This window comes from Silene latifolia, chromosome 7, assembly GCF_048544455.1.
Source record: "Silene latifolia isolate original U9 population chromosome 7, ASM4854445v1, whole genome shotgun sequence".
NCBI classification, from domain to species: domain Eukaryota; kingdom Viridiplantae; phylum Streptophyta; class Magnoliopsida; order Caryophyllales; family Caryophyllaceae; genus Silene; species Silene latifolia.
In genome coordinates this window covers 47,482,342-47,504,634 of record NC_133532.1, presented here as the reverse complement: position 1 = coordinate 47,504,634, position 22,293 = coordinate 47,482,342, and the positions used below count along the sequence as shown (strand labels likewise).

Below are 22,293 nucleotides of genomic sequence, written 5' to 3'. Positions count from 1 at the left end.
AAATTTGAGTTTTGACGGAACAAAAAAAAACCTTCACTTGTAAACTTTAATAAGCTCAGAAAAAATATACATATGCTCAAAAACAAACAAAATTTGAGGTAATAAGCTCATAAAAATAAACATATGCTCAAAAACAAATAATGTCTGAAGTTGTACATTCGATATATATTCTTTTTTCTCCTCTAATATTCGTCCGTCGTGACAGAGATAAAAGAAATTATTACAATCACGAACAAAACATCTTCAACTGGTGAACGAAAGGGTAAGCTATTGCAGATTGATGTTGCAAGATTGTGAACGAAAGGGTAAGCTATTAATGCTACTACTACTAATGCAAAATAGCAACATCTTCAACTAGTCTTCTTAATTAGCTCTTCCTTCGCAGCATGGCCAACTGCCTAACCAAATAATGCTGCAGAATTCATAGCCAAACTGTACCCCCAACTTCACACTTGGCTCAAGGGGAGACTTGTTCGAAAATCGCACAACATTTCCAGTTTACGCTTTACTCCCAAACAACATATCTAATTGGCCGTATCACCAATCGATAACCCTGTCATCAACCTTCAGTTGTCATCGTTAGCACCACAGTTTGCCATGTGGACTAATATCAATTTTGATTTCACAATAGATAACTGGGGAATATTCTACTCTAATGATTGAGATTAAAAAAATGGGTAAATGTCGTCGTTTTTGACATTGGTGTCTATTTAAAGTTCGAAGATTACAGGAGGCAATCTAGGACATCTTGAAGCACACCTCATACTGAGTTACTGACCTATCTGGTGGCTTTTCCATGATTAAAACCTACCATAACCCAAAAAAGGAAATACTGTACACGAAATGGCATTCTATGGCCAAAGGTAGAACCCAGTAATACCTACATCTACGATCAAAATGTCAGTCAGTAGCTACCTCTACAGAGCTTCCTAAAGGAAATAAACTCCAGCTCTAGTCACCGGGTTCGTATCCGACCAAAATCCCATAGAACTCGCATATTTCCTACTTTAACTTCAGCCTGTTCGAAAGTGGCACCTCCTTCAATAGATGGGTGGGGAAGCCTTACAATCCTATCAGACTTGAGCTCAGTTATATCGACAACACAAGTACTAGTATCAGCCAAATTGCACCCATGCCATTCCCCTTCTACCTGGAAAACTGTTCCTTTGGCGATTTCCTTACCTTGAGGATCCGTTAATGTAACCGCCTGCCCAGCCATCAATCTAGCACTATTTGTATTTGAAACCTGGCAGTTTTGAGGGTTTAATTGAGCTGAGCTCTCTGGGGTGATCTCAACATTCTGGCTCATATTTGGTCTTATACAAGTTACGGCTGTGGCTGTTTGATTTCTGTCTTCCTTTAAGCCTTGGGGTAATTCAGAAAACGGACGTGTTTTTGAGCCATCTTGCTTGTCACATATAAGAGAATCCTCTGATGATAGACGACCATCCTTGGCTGCTGCTCGTAAAAGCTTTGCTTTTCGGTTATTCAACCTGTTTAGCAAGAAACAAGCATACAGAAGTCATCATAACTAAACATGGATTGAAGTGAAAGGTTATGCATAAAAAGAGTATCCTAGCCCCTATTGCCGCAACGACTCCTGCCTATATGGCATGATGGGGGTGGGTTGGAAGTAGGTAGAAAAAAACAAATAGACAATCTTTCAATGACCCATAAAGATAATTGTGCAAGACGGCGTCAGGCTGCTCAATGCTAATACAAGCAAGGCAGCTGTTTAAAGAGTTCCAAACAAATTCATCACAGCCGGAAACGAAATTATTGCCAATACACACAGAAAGACGGACACCAGTCACATACAGTTCAATCACCCTTAAGTAAAGACCAGATGAGCATGGCACCAGTTGTTACAAAAACTCTCCTTTACGTTGGATATGTAAGGGCCGTTCTTTTATAAATTTAATTCGTAAAGTAAAACATTTTGTTAGGACAGCAGCAATATTTTACCCAAGGCTAAACCAAATCACTGAAGAACTCCATAAATAAGTTCCAAGACAATAGCCAACAATAGAACTCCATAGATAAGTTCCAAGACAATAGCCAATGACTTATAGCATAAAATCACATCTTCATCCACGATGCTACTAGTCATTTCACCTACCTCCCCAAATCCCTAAGCACCATTAAGCAAGTTATCGGTGCCACTAGTCATTTCACCTTCCCCACAAACTCACAAAGCACTATTAAGCAATTTTTTTTGGATTTAAGCGCTCCATCCGCAAAAAAAATGAGTACCACAAATGAATGACTGTTGTAATTACACTCTGATATGTCCACACAAGTAGATACACCATAAAATCTGCTAAGCAATCACTCATTACAGATGGTTAAAAGTGCCCCCAACTTAAAATTCGAAACACATTGAAAAGCACCTTCTTTGTTCAGACAGTAATTAGCTCTATTTCTCAAAAGGACCTATGAGACCATGATAAACTATGATAAGCTACATGAAGCATAACACCTTGATTAATACAAAGGATATTATAAAACAGATGTATGCAAAACCGGAGTAAGAAACAGCCGCCAGTCATCATAACTATGTTATCCAGACTAGTAGGGAAATTAGTGTGTATACGTCCAAGTGGCGGACTAGCCATTACTCAATTTTTGAGACATTGTGAGCTTTATAGTAGAAACTTTAGATGTTTAAAAAACTGGGGATTAAAATCAACAGAAATTGTACTAGAAGCTTCATAGGCACTTTGGTTGTTCCTTTACATTTGTCATGAGAGCCTCGTATCTAGTCTCTTAAGGGCAACATCAGATTGATAAGGGTTGAGTACGCATCTCATACTATTAGTCTATTACCCTCACGAATCTTGCGCTCGTGCTAACCAGGTAGCTTCTTAATCTTTTGAACAAACAAAGGAAGAGAAACTAGTGAAAGAAGATTTCTAACAAAAAATGCGTTAGGTAAATTTCAAAGAAAAGCAAGTGAAGCAAGAACAGAAAATATCTGATTTCTTATTTGGAGAAACACTTCAAACAGCACTTTTTCTTTTCACAATTCAACAAGTACGTATATAAGTAGGGTTAAGAACAGCTAGCTCACCAGTTTTTCAGCTGTGCAGACGTGACTTCAGAACCCTGCAAGAATCACATCACACTTCTTCAAATGAAATGAAATACATTAAGGTGAACTAATTCATCACTTAAATAAACTTATAATAAAAATGAAAAACTCCGCAGCCAGTTTGCTCACATGACAACTTAGAGTGACTGCCCATGCATGTAGCGAAGCTGCATTTTTATGTATATCAGGTTCTTCTTGGACCGCCCTTTCAAATAGGGATGCTTGTATGTCATTCATAATATGTCGCTTGCGTTTCCTTGTCGGCTTCTCTTCACAATTTAGCGATTCAACTCTTTCATCCTCCTGACTACCTTGAATGTTACTTTTATGGGAATTCTCGCATGATTTTGTTGCTTCACCATTACTAACTTGACCAACAAGGTTCTTGTTCTTTCCTCTTGAAGAACTCAAATCTGATCCACTGGTCTCTGCATTTTCAACCTCCGTTACCCTCTCACGTGAACTTTTAGACAATTTCACTTCACATCTATTAACATCTTGCATGACACCATCAGCGTCACCAACAAGCTCTTGTTTAGCATCAGGATTGCATACTCCTGGGAAGGCAGAATTTTCTGACATACCTTCCTTCAAAATTATGTTACTGAACTTTGGATCAAGTTCTTTACCTCCATGAAGAGGAGATGAAGAGTCTCTAGTATTGTTTATTTCCTACAAATATTCAGTTTTAGTGTTAGAAACAAGAAGTTGGGGGGATACTTGATGGCCCCTTAAATGCCCACTTTAACAATAACTATCAAACTTTTACATTAGGTGAGAGTTCAAACTGTAATGAAAATCAAATAGCAAACTGAATACTTAATACTTGGATAATTAGATTCAACTTAAATTTTGCAATAAGATAGCTTATTGTTATGAATACTTGGCCAATAGACTATATGAATTTATAAACTATATTTTGATAGTGAAATAGATTTTTAGGAGCAGATCTTAATGTCTATGAAATGGGGAGACACTATTCTAACTCACCTAGACACGGCAAGGAACAACTCTCTTGCTTGATACAATCACACTACAAGAACGTGATGGTCCTCTCCTTGTTGACAATGAATAACATAGTGTCGTTTTATGATTAAGCAGCAAGTGTGCTTATAACTACGCACGAAACTCCATAGCATAATACATGGGCTTATGCATGATATCACACTCAAACTTGGATAAGTTTATACATACTAGTATGCTACAGTCTGTTATAACATTGATTATCTATCTCAGAATAGATTTCACCCCTCAAACCTTAATGCAACTTCTCAGATTCAAATCAGGAAACATGTTTAGAACTAAGTATAACTTGGAAGTTGGGGAATATCCTATGTTTATATAATTATATTTGTCTTGGTTCACTTGAAAATATTATAAAATAAAGTCTAAGCTGTCTTATGCAAACTTAATTAAACAAAGTGCAATTGCATTTAATTTGCTCTTTGATAATCATTACATTTTGAACTCTCAGTTTAGGGTGCATCAATAAGACAATCATTTTCTGTAGTGAAGATTCGTATTTACCCATGCTCGGTTCACTTCTAAATCAACTGGTCCAATGAGTGACTGCACCTGTGTAAAGAAAACCCTGCAATGAATACAACATATCGAATTAGCCTCTTATCTAAGTTGTGGTTTATTTCTTTTATGTTGTTTGATCACTCTTCCACTTAATCTAACATCCAGTTCAATGTTTGACAAAAGATCAGTGACATGTGCATGAAACTTAATAATTCAGCATCAAACAAAGTATTTACGGGCAAGTAGGTGAATATGTTAAAGTAGCCAGACAAGGACGAATGCTGCACTGACAAATCATTGCAGAAGAAATTAGGCCCTTTAATAAAGCTAAAGAGCGTAACTGTACACTTGCACATAGATTTCTTTTATAAATTTGTAATTAGAAAAATAAGGAAAAGATATAATTCCAGACAAGGCAGTCCTAACAAATAACCTAGAACCAAGCAATATGCAATGCTACACTAAAGAACATGCTACAAACGTAAAAAATTAAATCAGTACAACTAGATCCACATCTTACAGTGCCAACTCTCACTCAACCTAATATGAAGAGTACCCCAAAATACACGAGCAACAGCTACCACTAAATAGCTTCATTTAACTGAGATATGACAAATAAACAAGGTTACATTGTCTCCCACTTATTTAATCAAGGGTTAATCCAACATGTTTTGAAAACAACGCTCTTCACAGCGACCTTAACAAAAAGATGCTTATCCCACAAACCACAGTTATAATACGGCGATACGCAATCAAGTGGATGTTTTAACCATGCAAAAACTTGCAAACTACTGGTCCAAATCGAGAAGAGAAAACAACAGGTACAGCCCTACAGCGATAAGAGACTTCAAGCATATATTGGCAAAAAGATAGTCCATCAAATAGAATACTATAGCTACAAATAGACATCCTGCAACTTAATTTAGGAATGAGGTACTCAGTAGAAGACCTGTACTTGAAACAATTAAATATGTGTACAAGTCAAAACCAACTGCCTAGTGCTTACGGCTTACCACATCTAAAAAGTGTAATCTCCACAAACCAATTGCAATTGCATAGGTGAACTAGGATTACAGACTACTAATTTTAGTATACGATGGAGATTATGTAAAGAATGCTATAATGATTGGACATATGTCCAACGAGAACTGAAGAGCACAAAATAAGAAGCCTGAGCATGCACAATTATGGCTTTCTAGCTTCTACTGTAGCAAAGCCGAATAAATTAATACAGTTCTGAAATAATTGAGATAGCCCTGAACAGCATCTGCTCGGAAGTTGGGACTTGGGACTATAACTTGCTAAGATGCTTAGAGTCCTGATTGGCTGACATTAGTGATAAAATGCAAAAAAGAGTATCATGTAGACGAATGCAAGCATTGAGGCTTATCACCCTAAACATGTTCAAAATTTATGAAAACCCATTTGCCGAAGACTAGTCCTCTCACTGTTGTATGATTGGAAATGGTCATTGGAAGGGACGTTTGTCTGTGCTAGCTTGTGGAATGCAGGAGGAGCATTTCCATTGCATGCTCATAATTATCTTGCAAATTGCAATGCATGCATTTAATCATCAAAATCAAACTATGTTCTTCCATCAGGAAGAAGTCTGCTATCCTGAAAGTTCTATTTCATGGTTCTTGACAAATAGAGTTCTTATTTGCAACTAAAGACTGTTCTATGGTGAGTCCGTTGGTGCTAACTAAGTGATATGGAGTGATATAGGGACTTAATGCTCACATGAAACTAGCTTTAAGTGGCACCTTCACCATATAGAGCAACAGGCTTTTCTCCCTTATAAATGGACCAGGAACTTTCATCATTGGGTTTACCAACATTGCTAACAAGGCACGTGAACAATGTAGGTAACTAGGATCAAAGACAATTCTATTCCATTTAGTTTGAGAAGGCGCACTGAGGCGATGGGGTCCCAAGGGGCTGAGGCGCAAGGCGCGAGGCGAAGGCGCACGCTTTTTGCACACTAAATCAGAAGAACATCCATATTTTACAATCAAATTTTGTGCGAAAATTATCCCTTTTTTGTTTTAAAGAGGGCGAACATGTACTTTAAAAGTGAAAATTAAGGATAAGGGGGAGAAAACAAGGGTAAAATAAAAGAATTTGGAAAAAAATATGGAATTGCACACTAATGCACCTCGTGTGCGCCTTGGTGCGCCTCACTAGTTGCGCCTTGTGCGCCTTGGTTGTGTCTCATGCGCCTTAGGTGCGCCTTTTGTATCCCATGCGCCTCACGGTGTTTGATGCGACCTGGCTGACGCCTCAGGCGCGCTTTTTTAAACTAAATTTCCATCATGTTTGCCTCTCTAATCAAATCAATGGTTAAACCATACATAGAGAAAAAATCTAACAGAAAATCACAATTCTCAAGAGAATGAGTTCGAAATAACTGAAATGATAACCCAATCTACAATCAAATCAGTTTTACACAGCAGCAACTTTATGAGAATGCGTCAAAGTTTTATCCTCGCAAGTCTCAACAAACTTTAAGCATACAAACTCTGCGGATAAAACAAGTAGTAGAAAGAAAGTCGAAAAAACAGTAGAGGGAATTAAAGAGTATAAATAACTTGAACACAGGTATAACTTATCCATGCATTACCTGAACAGCTGCACATCTTCTTCATTAAGAAAAGTGGGAATTAAAGACTCTGCATGACCCAACAATGACCCTACACATGAAGATATTAGTATATTAGGCCTACAATACAAGAAGTCAAGAACTTTTCGGTTTTTATACAAGTTATGAAGAAGGTTATGATTACGAAGATTCTTGCAAACAGTAGCCGCAATTTGAAGAGCAGAACTAAATGCAACTCCAGGCCATGGCTGAGAAGGGAATGAATCTCCAGCATGTGGGTCTTGCCATTCTATATTCAGACAATCAAGAAACTTATGGAGGAACAGATTTCTTTCCTGCTCTGCGGGCAAAAGGTATAGCATTAACTACACAATACAGCAAACTGACAGATACCAAGATGTATTTTTGATGCATATGCAGTAAAAATTTGGCCTGAGAATAACCTTTACATATATTTGGCACAAAGCAGTGAAGGTTGGCAATTACTTTTACCAACAGAGATGTTCGCTGATGAGCATAGGAAGCTTGAGTGCTGCCTATGGGAATGAAGTTCGATTCACATATTTCTACATTACATATGTCCAATGGTGAAGATAAATCTAGTACCCATCCAGCCATTGTGAATGGTTCATAATCCAAGGAAACATCTTCTTCTTTCAGAAGTAAATCAGAGGAACACCAACTCGATAGAAACTGCTGATAAGGTATTGACAATACAGCAGCCAACACTTCAGCCTGGCCAGAAATCCAAGCGTTATGGAGCAAGTGAGATGCATGACAATACGTGATAAGAGGGAAGCACAGGTGAAAAAAAGCCATGAACTATTCTTTAAGAATTTCATCTCTACTTTTTATTGGGTGGAGGGCGGGGAGGTGGGGACTATGTTACTTTGACGCTTGCTTTGGGTTTTTGTCATGTCACATGCGTTGACAGTCTTGACACAACACAACACTTCCAGACTCTGGCTTTGGCCAAGGTAGCCTAATTCGATATTAATTGGCCAAGCGATACGCTCTTACTCTTGTATTCGCTGTATCAATTTTAAACACGTGCCATAAAAAGATAATGCTAGAACTGATTTATCTATCGTAACCCAACATCAAAGAATCACCAAATTAAATGTTTCCAAGCAAAACAATTGCATGCAATGCATCATATTAAAACCTCGCAAAGGCTGATAACATGAACAGTTTTCAGAAAATAGTCTTGTCCAACGCTCCAAAAGCACTCGTGTCCAGCACTTAGAGCTGAGTACAAGCGACATAGTTGGCAACTGAGAGCAAAAGTGGAAACAGGCATGAGATTATTTTCTCTTCTTTTGCTTTTATGGGGATGGGGAAAAGGTGTTAGCATTTTAGCACCTAAGAATTGAATATAGCTTAAACACTGATTTACGGCAACATGAAGCATTACAAGACCATCGGCTGAAAAACACACGAAGGATATGTTCGACTTTGTCTTTAAACCAAAAAGATAATACTCCCTCCATCCCATTTTTATTGTCCCTTTTACTATTTGGGGAGGATTTAAGAAGTGGTGAAATACCTACTTTACCCCTTAAACTAAAGAGTGTTGGACATGAACTTGCGGCGGGATGGTGGTAGTTAATTATCTAGGGGCAATATTGGATAATCAAAGTTTTTCCTCACTAAATTTGAAAGGGGGACAATTATTACGGAAAAAATTGTAGAGGGTAACGGGGCAATAAAATTTTTACAGTAATTATTCAGGATTTGAGTAACAGGAGCTTACAAAGTATATCGTAATATAAGATCTAAGATTCGAATCATCAGAAAAGATATCTGCAAGGCGCAATGCATTGAGTTGCAAGAGGCCCATTGGGTAAGTTTTGCCCGAGTAGTTCTCTGGCCGTTTGCTTTCATTACTCAGTGTGGTCTTCAACAGCTCAACAACCTGCAGACTCACAATCCTATTAAAACACGTATTTTCCTTGAAGAATAGCATGAAAATATGCTTTTAACATGGACCAGATACGATTATCTTTCAGCTTAAACAAAATATGCAAGGCATGTGCAGAGTAAAAGGTTTTGAGCCCATGAATTAGGTTTAATTTTCCCATGAGAGGTGCTAACTCTTACTTAGGATCCAATATCACAGAAAAAAGGAGGCATCCATAAACTTATGAAGTAGAAACTAGAAAGACAAATGATAATCCATTTAACAGCAGGAATACTGGACTACTGGAGTAAAAACCTGCCAGGCAGGACATGAGCTGATTGCTGATCAAATTGAATACAGATTTACCTAAAGTGAGAAATGAGCGTATCTATCTTTAGATAAAAAGTTGGAAGATTATTCTGCAGATACAAAGATTTACCTGCTCGACTTTTTCTTATTTAAGCAATTTACTCATTATCAATCAGAAACAGTGAGCGGCAAAGCAAAAAGAGACTTAAAAAAAACCCTTCATAGAGAAATAGTTCCAACCAGAACTAGGGAATACACTTTTCCAACAGAAATGAGTCGCTACCTAATAGTTAATATAAATTACATTTTAGATGGCAAACTAAGCAAACCAAGTTGGAGATTAAGGGATTATATATGTCTGTGACAAAAAATGCATGAAAATAAAACCGATTAACTAACACTAACCTCTAGTGCAACAGACTTTGCCAGATCCAAGCTTTCGGGTATACTGGCCACCTCATCCAGATACGATACACTTTCTGCTTCACACAGATACAAAAGCTGCAAAAAACCATTACTAAAGTCAAACTAATACCTGTTATAGCAAAGATCAAAAGAGAATGGAGTTCAAATGAACAAAAGAAAAAAGAATATTATATTTTAATGAGATCACCGTTCATTGATGATATGCATAAAAGCAACTTTTAGTACGATAAAAAAAAGCAAAAATATGTAATATAACTGAAATATTGTCTATAAGCTAAAGGTTGCTGCGTATCATCAGTCACGCAGCCATACATGATACACCAGTAACACCAACAGATGTTGCACTGGGATACAAATTGTACAACTTCTAGGAGATATTTTAACCAACTTTTGAACTTACTATGGATAGTACGCGAGCTTTTATCCTGGAAAAAGCAGCAATAACTGCACAAGACCCTTCCAATATGAGTGGGGTATTCAAATTCAAGGCAGCTTTAACGAGACGAAGGACTCCGCCTTTTCCACACAGTTCCTACAGCAAAAGCAGTCCAAAAATATCACATAAAACATATGGTAGTTGTAATGAGATAAACAAGCTATATGCATCTCAAGAACCACAAAGGGGGAACTTAGCCGACCTTTTCGGGGGGAAGAGGCCAGGGAGGTGAAACAAAGACAGTTGTGAGAAATCAAGATTTTATATTCCAGGAATTATGCCACTTCAACTAGAGGTCAAACTTACTAACATCTCCAACATCAAAATTTCTGTCTCCCTCTTTGATCTCGCTCTGACTCCACCCTCCCCTTTCAAATACAATTCATCACATGAGCCTTTGCTACCTTCTACTTTGAATCAAGCCAATATGTTTTCAGTGTAAGTTGAGATTTCTACAGAGTAGTAAAATGCAGAAGAAACTGTTTGAAGATGGTATAAGACTGTCAGCAACCAAGATTGGGAGTACGAGATTCTCAAATAGCCTTTCATAAAAATGAATGGACCTGGTTTTCAAAAAAAAAACGCGTGAATTTTAGTATGGGCAAAGTCGAGTGGAATACCAACAGTTACCTATTGAAGTGGAATATCCTCTTTGTTTCTGGAAAAAAGGCCGTCAATTCTTAGGTTTTGCCAATGAGGAACTTTGAAGGTTGGTTTACCGAAAATGGTTAACAAAGACAATCAATAAGGATTATGTAGCTATACTCCCTCTATCTCTCAAGTACCCTCCAAAATACGAAAATTGTACTCGTACGATTTAAGAGATATCTAGATGTCAAAAATTAAAATAATCGTTTCAAGATTATGATAGAGTGGGACAAGTGAATGATATTTATACCTAGATAGCAAGAAAAAAACTAGGGAAAAAATGAAATTGAACACTCCGAAATGGCAAATATACGGTAAAATGGATGATATTTCAAAGACAGGGAGTATAATATAGCGGTGGATGTACAATATATATCAATGATCACTGAATCTTCAATAATGAGGAGATATAACCTTCACATCAAGAGTTCTAGAATCAACTCAAGGCCAAAAAGAGAACTTGGTTCTCTTGTGCAGTGATAAAGTTTAAAACTCTGTATCTAAAAAGGATAATTTACACATTCTAGAGGGTGTTATACGGGCAAGTGAACCGATTCAGAGGGATAGCCCCGTCACTCATTGGCTTGCTGGTGTAGCACTATGTAACGAGGCCAATACTTGTACGCCAAAATACTTGCAATAATGAAAATGTGACTTGAGCAGCCATCCACAAAAAAAGTAAGCACATGAGCCATGGCCCACGATACTTTAGAACGGAACAAACTGAGGCCTGACATTGGAAGTTGAATTTCTGATTGTCTGCATCTATTTCAAAATCTAATAATACAACAACAACAACAACAACAACAACAACAACATCATAGCCTTAATCCCAAAATGATTTGGGGTCGGCAGACATGAATCATCCTTTAGAACCGTCCATGGGTGAACGCACACCTCAAAATGCGAAAAAAAAAGAAAAGGGAAAAATGAAAAACAAAAGGGAGGGCAAAACATAATACAAAGTCAAGGTAAATTTATAGGTTTTAAAATCGAAATCCGGATGTTTTTTATAAAAACTTAAAATTTAAATCGAGAATAAAGATTAAAACGATGTTGAAAACCGAAGAAGAATTTAAGGATCCCGAATACTTTAAAAGTAAATCAAGTAAAATATATAAGAAAGTGGTTGGTAAAAAAGGTGTAATAAAGGAGAGAAGAACAAATAAATTTTGTTTTAAAAATTAAATAAAAACACTAAATATGTCAAATAACATCAAATACTAAAAATCCACATGTATCCTTTCCCTCCATTGTGCCCTCTCCGTCACCATACTCTCCTCAAGCCCCAGAAATCTCATATCGTGCTCTATCACTCTCAACCATGTCTATCTCGGCCTCCCTCTACCCCTAGGAACATTTTCTGTTCTCCAAGTCTCACCTCCTAACTCGGCTAACTTCCTAACTGGTACGTCCATAGGTCTCCTTCTCACATGGCCAAACCATCTTAGTCGATTTTCCATCATCTTGTCCTCTATTGGCGCCACTTTTATCTTTTCCCTAATCACCTCATTCCTTAATCGATCTTTCCTTGTATGGCCTCACATCTAGCTCAACATACGCATCTCCGCCACACTCATCTTTTGAATGTGACAATGTTTCACGGCCCAACACTCGGAACCGTACAGTAAGGCATGCCTCAATAAAATCGTACTATCTCGAAAATCAGAAAATGAAAATGATAATAATGGAACGTGTGAAAACCTTGTTCTTGAGAAAGCGTTCTTGAAAAGACTTATTTTGGCACATCTGTTGAAGAAACTGCAATGAAGCCTCGCATTGCTGGCAATGAAAGTAGACCGCTCTTTCAACAGCTAGACTTGGGTTCGAGTAACGAGTATAATCATCAGCAGAAAGATTTGTTTGAATGAAGTTGAAATTCCTGCGGACGGCTCCAAAGGCTACATCAATGAATATGTCAACCTGACAAATAAAGATCCATTCATCTAAATATATCATGAGTAATAACCACAAGTTTGAGAGAGCACATACAATATTGATCAGCAGAAAAATATCCTATTGTTACTCACTTAAGGACAATCAATAGACAATAGGGATTGACCAAAATATAAGGAAATTGACCTCTGTAAAAGACAAAGGAACTAATGCCAATAAGAGAACATGAGTTTCAGAATAGGAACTTAGCCAGGAAGGGCAATGGTACTAACTTTCAAAAAACAGATAAACAATTGGCATAAATAATTTCATACCTTAGGGTGACAGTGCAGGACAAAAGCAAGCTCATTCCATTGTGAAGATATGCATGCAGTCAAAAGATACATACTGCAAGCTACAATGGCTGCATAAAGAAGCGGCATTGCACCAGAAAAATGGTTTCCCTGGATAATAAAGACATGCAGCAAGTTTAATAAATCAGCTGTATCTTCAACATAACTTCAATACTACAATACAAAAAGAAGGAAACTTCACATGGTGCCTTTTACATTTTACTCGGATTAATTAATAGTTTAACTGTTAGCTGTAGAAGGAACCAGGCACATAGTCCTTGTGAAGCTTGAGGATTAAGAAGAGAACACTTCCGTAGTTACTCAAATCCAGACAATGGAATAGCATATACAATATAACCTGTGAGAGAGCTCTACCCAGCAAACTTAAAACTTCAAAATGGCACTATTTCGAGAGGAACTATTAAATTTTCGAGTACAGTTTCCAAATGATTCAGAAAATTGCATTGAAACCCCAACGACCATGGTATAAATATAGGCCGTTATTGATATGTGTGTTTTATAGTCTTTTTACACCCTTCTCCAGGTAGATTTCTTAGTTTGAAGAAGCGATAAGTGCACCGAGGTGCTAAAGGGCCCAGGCGATGAGGCACAAGACGGGTGCCTATTGGATACGAGGCGTCCAATTTTTGGCAACAAATTTGTATTTGCAACATACCATTTTAGGAGTTCTCAAGTCAGCTAACATGTAAAGGAGTAAAAGTTAGGAATGATGAGGAAAAGAAATGGTATAATTAAAGATCTAGAAAAAAAGGATATGGAAAAAGCGTACTAGAAAGTCTCTAGGCATTTTGCTAAAAGGTGCACCTAAAATGCACCGAGGCATTTTGCTTGGTGCTCAATCCAGGGCACGCCGCATTAGGCTCACTCGAGGCTCGCTTTTTTAAACTAAGGTAGAATTAGTGTTTAATGCGCTGCTCGAAGACATTGTATGTCATATTATGCTCTTAGTTGCGAATGTATGCTCCTAGTTGCAGATTTATGCTTTTTTGCGAGTTGTTGCAACAATTGAGTGAATTTAAGCCATTTATATTTATCACAGAGGGTTGCGAATCGAGAAACCAAGGTAACCCAACTTAGGAGGCATAGAAAGTGATACTCAAAGCCCAGAGATGACAATGTGAGCTAAACATGAAAAAAAAAAAAAAAGTTGGAAAGATCAAATGGCCATATCTTGTGATCGAGATGATATCTAGTAAAAGCTTGTTCTTTTAGAATTTCAACGGTACGTTAGGTCACAAGCTAAACTCTGCCAAGTAACGAAGAAACTGGCGTGCCTTAGAAAATTTGTCCAGAACCCAAGGGCATTGGCACTACCTGAAGCGTGTTTTCGTGATATTTTTATGTTAGTATTCAGCGCCGGTTTATCATAGAGGGGCCAGTACGCCCGCTGGGATGACATGTGAGTCAGTTTTGTCTTTCTTAAGACGAGTTCCGTAGTTGGTTTTACTATATATAACTTGTAGGAACTCGGCCTCAAATCAACTTTTTAACTATCTTTAAGCTTTCTTAGGTATTACTGTATTAGTTTTATTACCTTAAGTACTTTAATATTTAGTTCTCGATTCAATATTCCGATACTTTGGATTCAATTTGAGGGTTTACTCTTTGAAATCAGTTCAAGCATTCTTTTGCCTTTAGTTGGTAATTTGGTATTGTGTACTTTCTCTTTCACTTACTTTTGGTTAATTACTTATGTAGATTGTTGGTTTTGGAATTATAAGTGAGTAGTTTTCCCTCTAAAGTTGAGGGAAATCTATGAATTGCATGAACAAGGGAAACTTTACGTTGAGTTATACTTGATTAGTGAATCAATATTCATATTCATATTATTGTTATAATTGCGTTGCATTGAACTTGGCCATCCATATCTGATTGATTAATTTTAGAAACATAGAATTTCACATGGAAAGATAAATTTCTAGTAAGACGTACAATAATTGACAAAATTAAACTAGTAAACTACAAAAGTCTGCCAGAAATTCATTATGTGCGTAGATAAAGAATCATGACTTCTTAGTTTGATGCTTGTCCTCATCCCCTTGATTGCACTAATAATAGTGAATCGGATGCCTAGACCTTTTTAATATACTAATTTACCCCTTAATTACTTTTGTCTTAAGATAATTGTACTGACTCAAACCACAAAATCTACTAACCTAATTCTACCCATAGATAATTAGCAAATTCATGTCTCTTTGTGGATACGATACCCCACTTGCCCTAGCTACTTAATTAGGTTATTTAGGATAATTTTTAATTAAGGTGACGCAACTTAGCCAAGTCACTTATACGACGCAGTGTTCATTACGTAAAGGATTTTCAATTCTCCGCACTGATATTTTCCTATATACAGAGAGGGTTGATATTAGCCGATATGGTGTGAGAACTAACCGATATATACGATATTTGATCAACACTATGATACTTGGTCAATACAAGGCTAACAAAGCAAGATCTAAACATACGACTTATAAGATCTATACGACCTATATAGAAACAAGCCGCAATAAACTGTGACATTGGACACGCCACCAGATTATAGTATGCAACCACAATTCATGACTGTTGCCGCAATTGCAACCAAAACCGTGACTTAATACCATGCCTACAATTGTAGGCGACAAATACCAACTAAGTGAAGGAGTACTACATTGCTAAAAGTTGGCCAATTCAACTAGTTAAAAGGCGCCATATTCACATCCCAACTTGCTGTTGTCAGCCAGCGTTAACAGCAAGTGATATTGGTAGACGGCTATATGATAAGTTTGTTTATTTATCTTTATATTTACTTTATAAATATTATTTATATGTTTATACTACTCCCTCCAATCCTCTATATTCTTCCCTATTTCCTAAAACGGATTATTCAGGTTTTCTTCCCCTTTCTATTTTTGGTAACTTTTACTCTTATTTTATTCATCCCTCTCTTCTATCACCAAACCCCACCCAACTCTTTTACTCCTATTTTATTAATTACTTTAATGTTTGTGGCCCACAATTCATTATTTAACTCCTAATTATTCATCCCTTCCTCCTATCACCAAACCCCACCCAACTCTTTTACTCTTAATTTATTCCTAATAACTACTACGAGTACTACCCCTCTCCAATCCCCCAACCCCACATATGTCCTTTATCAATATAATACTCCCACCCTTAATCCTTGTGCCCACATCAAAGGGGAAGAAAATAGCGGATTGGAGGGAGTATAATTTAAATCAGAAAAAAAATAGAAAATAAAATTTATAATTATAATGAAAAAAGGATGATTATAATGAAATAGTAAATATTGTTTATATGTTTATACTATATGTCTCCTTTTGTTTTTCACTTTTTCTTTTCACTTTTTCGCATTTTTGAGGTGTGCGTTCACCCATGAACAATTTTAAAGGATGATTCATGTAAGCCGACCCAAATCATTTTGGGATTAAGGTTCTGATGTTGTTGTTGTTGTTATTGTTGTAATGAAAAAAGTTTTGTCCCCTTCATTGAATTAAAAGGAGAATGGCCAGACTGCCAGACGTTCGCTTCGATCTTTTTTATTTCTTTCTCTCCATGAATTGTATGTTTGTAACAACAGAACAGTTTGGGTATGTTTGGACAGTAAAACTCGAGAGATGGGGGTGAAGGGAAATGGAGAGGTGGAGTTTTCCCTCCAAATCTCTATTATGTTGGAGAGATTTTAATTAGGCTTAGAGGATCTTCCATTTCCCTCCTACCTCATTTGTTAACCAAACAAGGGATTTTGTTTCTCTCCATCTCGCTCCCCTCCCGTTCCCTCCAGATCCCCTTATCCAAAAAAGCCCTTAATGAACCTTGCTCATCTCAACAGTTCTTCCACTTTAATGACCAACAATAACCCAAAGATACATGTTGATCACACCGAAAATGACGATTGGAGTTTTTTTCCTCTCCACTACCCATCCCATTCACACTAAAAATAACAACCAATCGATTCCAGAACCGTTGGAATGTTGGATGCAACTTGCAAGGCTAGAGGGGGGATAACGAGAGGTAATTTCAGGCCTTGCTGGAAGCTACTAACCAACTTGCCAACATAAAAGTAAAGATTATGGGTCTAGGGTAATAATGTAACTATTGACAAGGATTCCAAATTTATGATGCTGAACAAAAGCTTTGAAGATAGCTGCTCAAAAGCAGAGATGGCGGCGCCAACTAGAAAACAATGCAACCCATAGACACTATTCATATGCATGACGGCGCCATGTAGAGTATTCCAACAGTAATAAAGCAAGTCGGAAATGTAATGAACCTGTTTATTTGCACTGCAGATAATGAGTACATAAAACACCATATCAAGCAATTGTTCCGACACTCTCACATCGTCAAGCAAAATCTGTATGTAGCAGCTGTGAAATGTTAGGTCAGTTTTGAATAGTGAATCACATTTAAACAGAGAAAGTTGCACACTTAACACAGTCATTTGGATGACAGGGACTATCGGGGTAAGAATAGCACACGTGTAACAAAGAGCAAAAAACAAGAAAATACTAAAGATATGACAGAGCCCCAATGAGTTCTCTAGCATCACAAAACAGATCCAAAATATAAAATATGCAGTACCACAAATTTGCTTGTATAATATATTACAGCAACTATGAAAAGTGAAGACATCCAAACAATGGGCTTCTTTTTGAAGCTGGGGTTTGTATGTGATGTAAAGTGTGTAAGAAGACTGAAGGAAATGAAGTCAGGTACCATGCCATAACATTTATTCTTCACATACCCTGACGACCACTAATTCAACCACCAACGTCCATAAGATACGTAGTTAATAAGGACTGCAAATGAAATGTTCTATCGATTACAGACTCTTATTAAGATCAAAATCAAATTAGTAGTTGCCTATTTGAAAAGGACAACTTATCATGAAATTGCTAACCTGTTCAAGCTTTGGGTGTCGAGAAGCTATTTCACAAAATGAATGTAAAAGCCGGAGACCAGATAATAAATATCTCAACATAGCTTCATCTTTTTTAGTAGACAAAACCATAGCTGTAAGATGCAAAGGCAGGAAGCGCAGGAGTTTGTCCACGTCAACCTGACATATAACTGATATGTCAATATTCAAAGAACTAAATTGCAGCGAGTTTGTAGAAAAATGAACAGGCTAGGAGTATCAGCAATGGTAAATATAAGAAAAATGGATAACCTGCAAGATTGAACCATTCTCTGAAATATGCATGAGTGAAAAGTTTTCATTCTCCTTCAAAAGCCTACTGATCTCCTGGCAGTTTAGACTTTGCAACTCTTTAACTTCGAAGATCAAATCAAACTCCTGCCATAAAGAAAAAAAAATGTCGTAGGTTTCCTGAAAAGAGAAGAAAAGGAATAGCTGCAAGAGCAACGAACATAGATACTCTCTTATAAAATAGAATTCTAGCAAGCAATAAAGACAGACAACTTGGGAAACTACCATAGATGTAAAATGTTGTGCCCGAAGGTCAAAAGAGAAGTAAACACATAACCATGAAAATTTGAGTAAAATAACTAAGGGGAGCAAAATTGCCACGAACTTGATACTTAGGCTATTCCCGAGATAAAATATGCCTGGGTATGACTGTCATTGGGCAAAATCCAAAAAATCCGGACATAACCACAAGATTCAGGACATAGCCCACAAATGTGAACTAAATTTTTACGTATTACAGAATACAGAGTACTTTACTAAGTTCAGAGCCTGTGCATTGCACATGTGAATTAACAATACAATTAAAAGGTTAAATGCATATTATATTATTGAGTATTGGCGCAGTAAAATTATCACATGTAAAACACTGAATAATGTTTTTTTTATTATCTTGGTTTTTGAGTGTCGCACCCTTATATAGATATCAATCATATCACAAGTTGGTATCATAGACAGTACCATGCGTGGATAATTGTTGTCACTATGCATACTTTGTATAAATAGTTATTTCTTTTGGAAAATGACCAATTTTGAACAATTAAAAAATGACATTATATCATTCAAGCAATGTTTTATGGGGAAAAACACACACATACTGTGTATATTATCAATCATTTTTTCCCTCTTAAAAAGGGTGTATAACTGTATATTATAAAATCATACAAGCATAGAGTGATGTAGCCACTATATGATATGGAACGTCTTTGCATACCTCAGTTTTTTTTAGACAAATGACGTTTTATTCTATTAAATTAAATATACTTTATTTGAGATATTTTAAATATTACAGGTTACAACCCCGTAACAAAAGGTAATAAATGACGAGAAATTAGAGAAGACCCCACAATCTAACATTTCTAGCTCCGCCAGTGTCTATTTATCATATGTATTGCTGTTGATCTATTGTATACCTAATTATGTTTATAACTCATGATTTATAACTCATTTCTTTTGGGGGATCTAACCAAAAAGCCTAAAGCTATAATCACATCATGTTTATAACTCATGAATTATGTCAACAGAAATTTAATTTGGAATATCCGAAGTCAAATTTAGATACTATATGATGATAATAGCAAGTCGTCAACAATTGATAGTTAATTTGGAACATCCAGGGCCCAATTTAGATACCATGTGACGACAACAAAAAAACCAGCACAATGAAGGGTCTAAGACCATCCGCATCAATGACTAAATTTATCTCGTTACCTCACTTTATTTCATCATTTCATTCTCCTACTTAATGATCCACCTCAACTATCCACTTATTATCAAATACTCCACATATTATCAAAAGTTAGTATCACTCTAAATCATCCTACATCAACGAACTCATTATGACTGACCTCCACAATATTCTTTTCCTAAAAGGTATAACTCCAAATATTATCAAAAGTGATGAATAAACAAACCTAAATATTTTATAGGAGTAAATTTTAACTCTAGTATTAATAACAACAAAATAGCAAAAACTTACCTATGTCTCTCCTCTCTACTCCTTCCTCCTAGGGTTTATAAACTCACCAGAGCTAGAATGATCAATTCAATTATTTGATGTGTCCTTCAACTTGGCCGACGAAGAAGTCACTTGTTACTATTGGTGTGGAAGACTATCTCCCAATACTAAATACTTTTTTCCATCATCAAATAAGAAAAAGATGACCAATGTCGATTGTCTTAGCTAAGTGGTGAGAAAACATTACGTTGTGTAACAAGTCCTCAATTAAAAGGGTACTGAATGACATACAAATGTAGACACTAACCATTTCAAACATGACTTTTGACAATAAATTACCGGCTAGAAACCCTTTGTTAATCTGAATTCAATCAGCGAACATAGGATGTTGTAAATTGGACAAAATATATCCTCTCCCAACATATTTTCGCTTCATTTCTCATGCATAGCAACTGTTTTATATGCATAAAAACGTGAACTTTTCTAACATTATCTAACCTTTAGGGTCCGTTTGGATTGAAGGAATTGGAGAGAAGGGGAGGGGAGGGAAAGGAAGGGATTTAATTTCCTTTGTTTGGATAAAAAATAGGGGAGAAAGGAAATGAAAGGGGAGAGAAATGAGATGACTTATTTTCCCTCCTATAGAATAAACTATAATCTTTTCAAGGGTGACAAAATTTGGAAAGAAAACATTATTTGGACTCTAATTATACCACCAACATCCTTCAATCCTCCATCCATTCTTCATCTCCCTCCTTCCTCCCCTTCCATTTCCCTTCATAATTTTTGTTATCCAAACACCCACATCTCATTTGCCCTCCCCTTCTCTCCCCTCCATTCACCTCCCCTCACTCCCCCTCCCCTCCCCTTCCCTCCTAAAATTGTATCCAAACGGACCCTTAAGAATTTCTATTGTTTCTTGACTAATAATTTGCTAAATTCCCTAAATACTAATCACTTCTATGATCGTTCTCCACTATTTTCCACCTTTCCGGAGATAACTAAAAAACGAGTTAGAGAGAACAGTCCCTACAACATTTTCAACTACTCTTAACATTCTCATGATGCTATAACATTCGACGAATTTCCAGCATTTACAAATTGTTAGTTTTGCAAACATATAAATGCATCAAATTGAAAAACGACAACAATCATCATCGAAAATTGCATGTGTGCGACACTTTTACTCGCTTTCATGAATTAAAAAAACGCAATTAATTAGGAATTATCGGACATTAACCTAACAACACGCAACACTAAAAAAATCACAGTAGAAAACAAAAAACTAACGAATAAAAATAAAGCGACATACATTTCCGCTAAAACGCGGTCGTTTAATTGATTCCGAAACATCAATTGCAGATATCAACGGTGCAATTCCTTGAATAACCGGCGAATTTGGGGAAACGCAAGAAGGTGTAACTCCATCTCCAGGCATTTTGACGGATTTCAACTTCTCCATCTTGAAATTAACATGCAGAACAAACTATTGACAAAACCTAATTTGATTTTTTTTGGTGTGCACAAATTTGTAGGGATTTGGCGGGATTTAATTAGCAAATTTGGGTGCGAGAGCTGGTGTGTGTGTGTGTGTGTCGTAGTCGTACGATTGTACTAAGAAGCAAGATTTAGGTTAAATATGGGGAACCCTTCTCCTCAAGTTTTGAAACTTTTTTTTCATAGGTTTCACAAACTTTTTTTTTCTTAGGTTTTAAAATTAATCGGCGATTTCAAGTGTTTTAACATATTTGACTTAGGCCCTATTCTCTCTGACTTATTTTTAGTTCATTTCATTTCAGTTCAGCTTAGTTCAGTTCAGTTCAGCTTCATTCAATTCAGTTCAGCCAGCTTCATTCAGTTCAGTTCAACCTCACTAAGTTCAGCACATTTCACTTCTACTTATCTTAAACTTATAGATTTTATTAATATTTTAATATTTATTTATTTATTATTATTATATTAAAATTGTTATATCAATATTATTAATATTTTTATTATTGTTATTAATTAATTAATCTTCACAATTATTATTATTATTATTATTATAATGAATATTGTGATTACTACAATAAATAATATCGATATTAATATAAATAATACAATTACTAATACTCTTATTAATACGAATATGAATATTAATTAATTATAATATTATTAATAACACAGCTACTATTAATTTTAATAAACTAATATTATTATTAAAAATATTACTATTGTTACTTTT

At 36.2% G+C, this 22,293-nt stretch overlaps 1 protein-coding gene across 5 annotated transcripts; it reads right to left on the bottom strand.

Moving 5' to 3' along the window:
• Positions 1 to 632: 632 nt before the first annotated feature.
• LOC141592138 (nodulin homeobox) lies at positions 633 to 21,775 on the bottom strand. Of its 5 annotated transcripts, XM_074412722.1 has the most exons (17): positions 21,382 to 21,727; positions 18,356 to 18,481; positions 18,086 to 18,244; positions 17,456 to 17,539; positions 13,144 to 13,272; positions 12,638 to 12,856; positions 10,250 to 10,381; positions 9,829 to 9,924; positions 8,968 to 9,129; positions 7,658 to 7,949; positions 7,399 to 7,554; positions 7,236 to 7,305; positions 4,619 to 4,682; positions 3,721 to 3,763; positions 3,221 to 3,648; positions 3,071 to 3,105; positions 633 to 1,493 (listed from the first exon to the last, which is right to left on the bottom strand). In XM_074412722.1, the coding sequence occupies exons 1-17, from the start codon at positions 21,529 to 21,531 to the stop codon at positions 956 to 958; spliced, it is 2,883 nt and encodes a 960-aa protein (XP_074268823.1). In that variant the 5' UTR covers positions 21,532 to 21,727; the 3' UTR covers positions 633 to 955. The 5 variants fall into 5 exon arrangements, with proteins under 5 accessions (XP_074268823.1, XP_074268821.1, XP_074268822.1 ...); XM_074412720.1 differs by having other exon boundaries at positions 3,221 to 3,763; positions 21,382 to 21,775; XM_074412721.1 differs by having other exon boundaries at positions 3,221 to 3,763; positions 7,399 to 7,549; positions 7,701 to 7,949; positions 21,382 to 21,719.
• Positions 21,776 to 22,293: the final 518 nt, after the last annotated feature.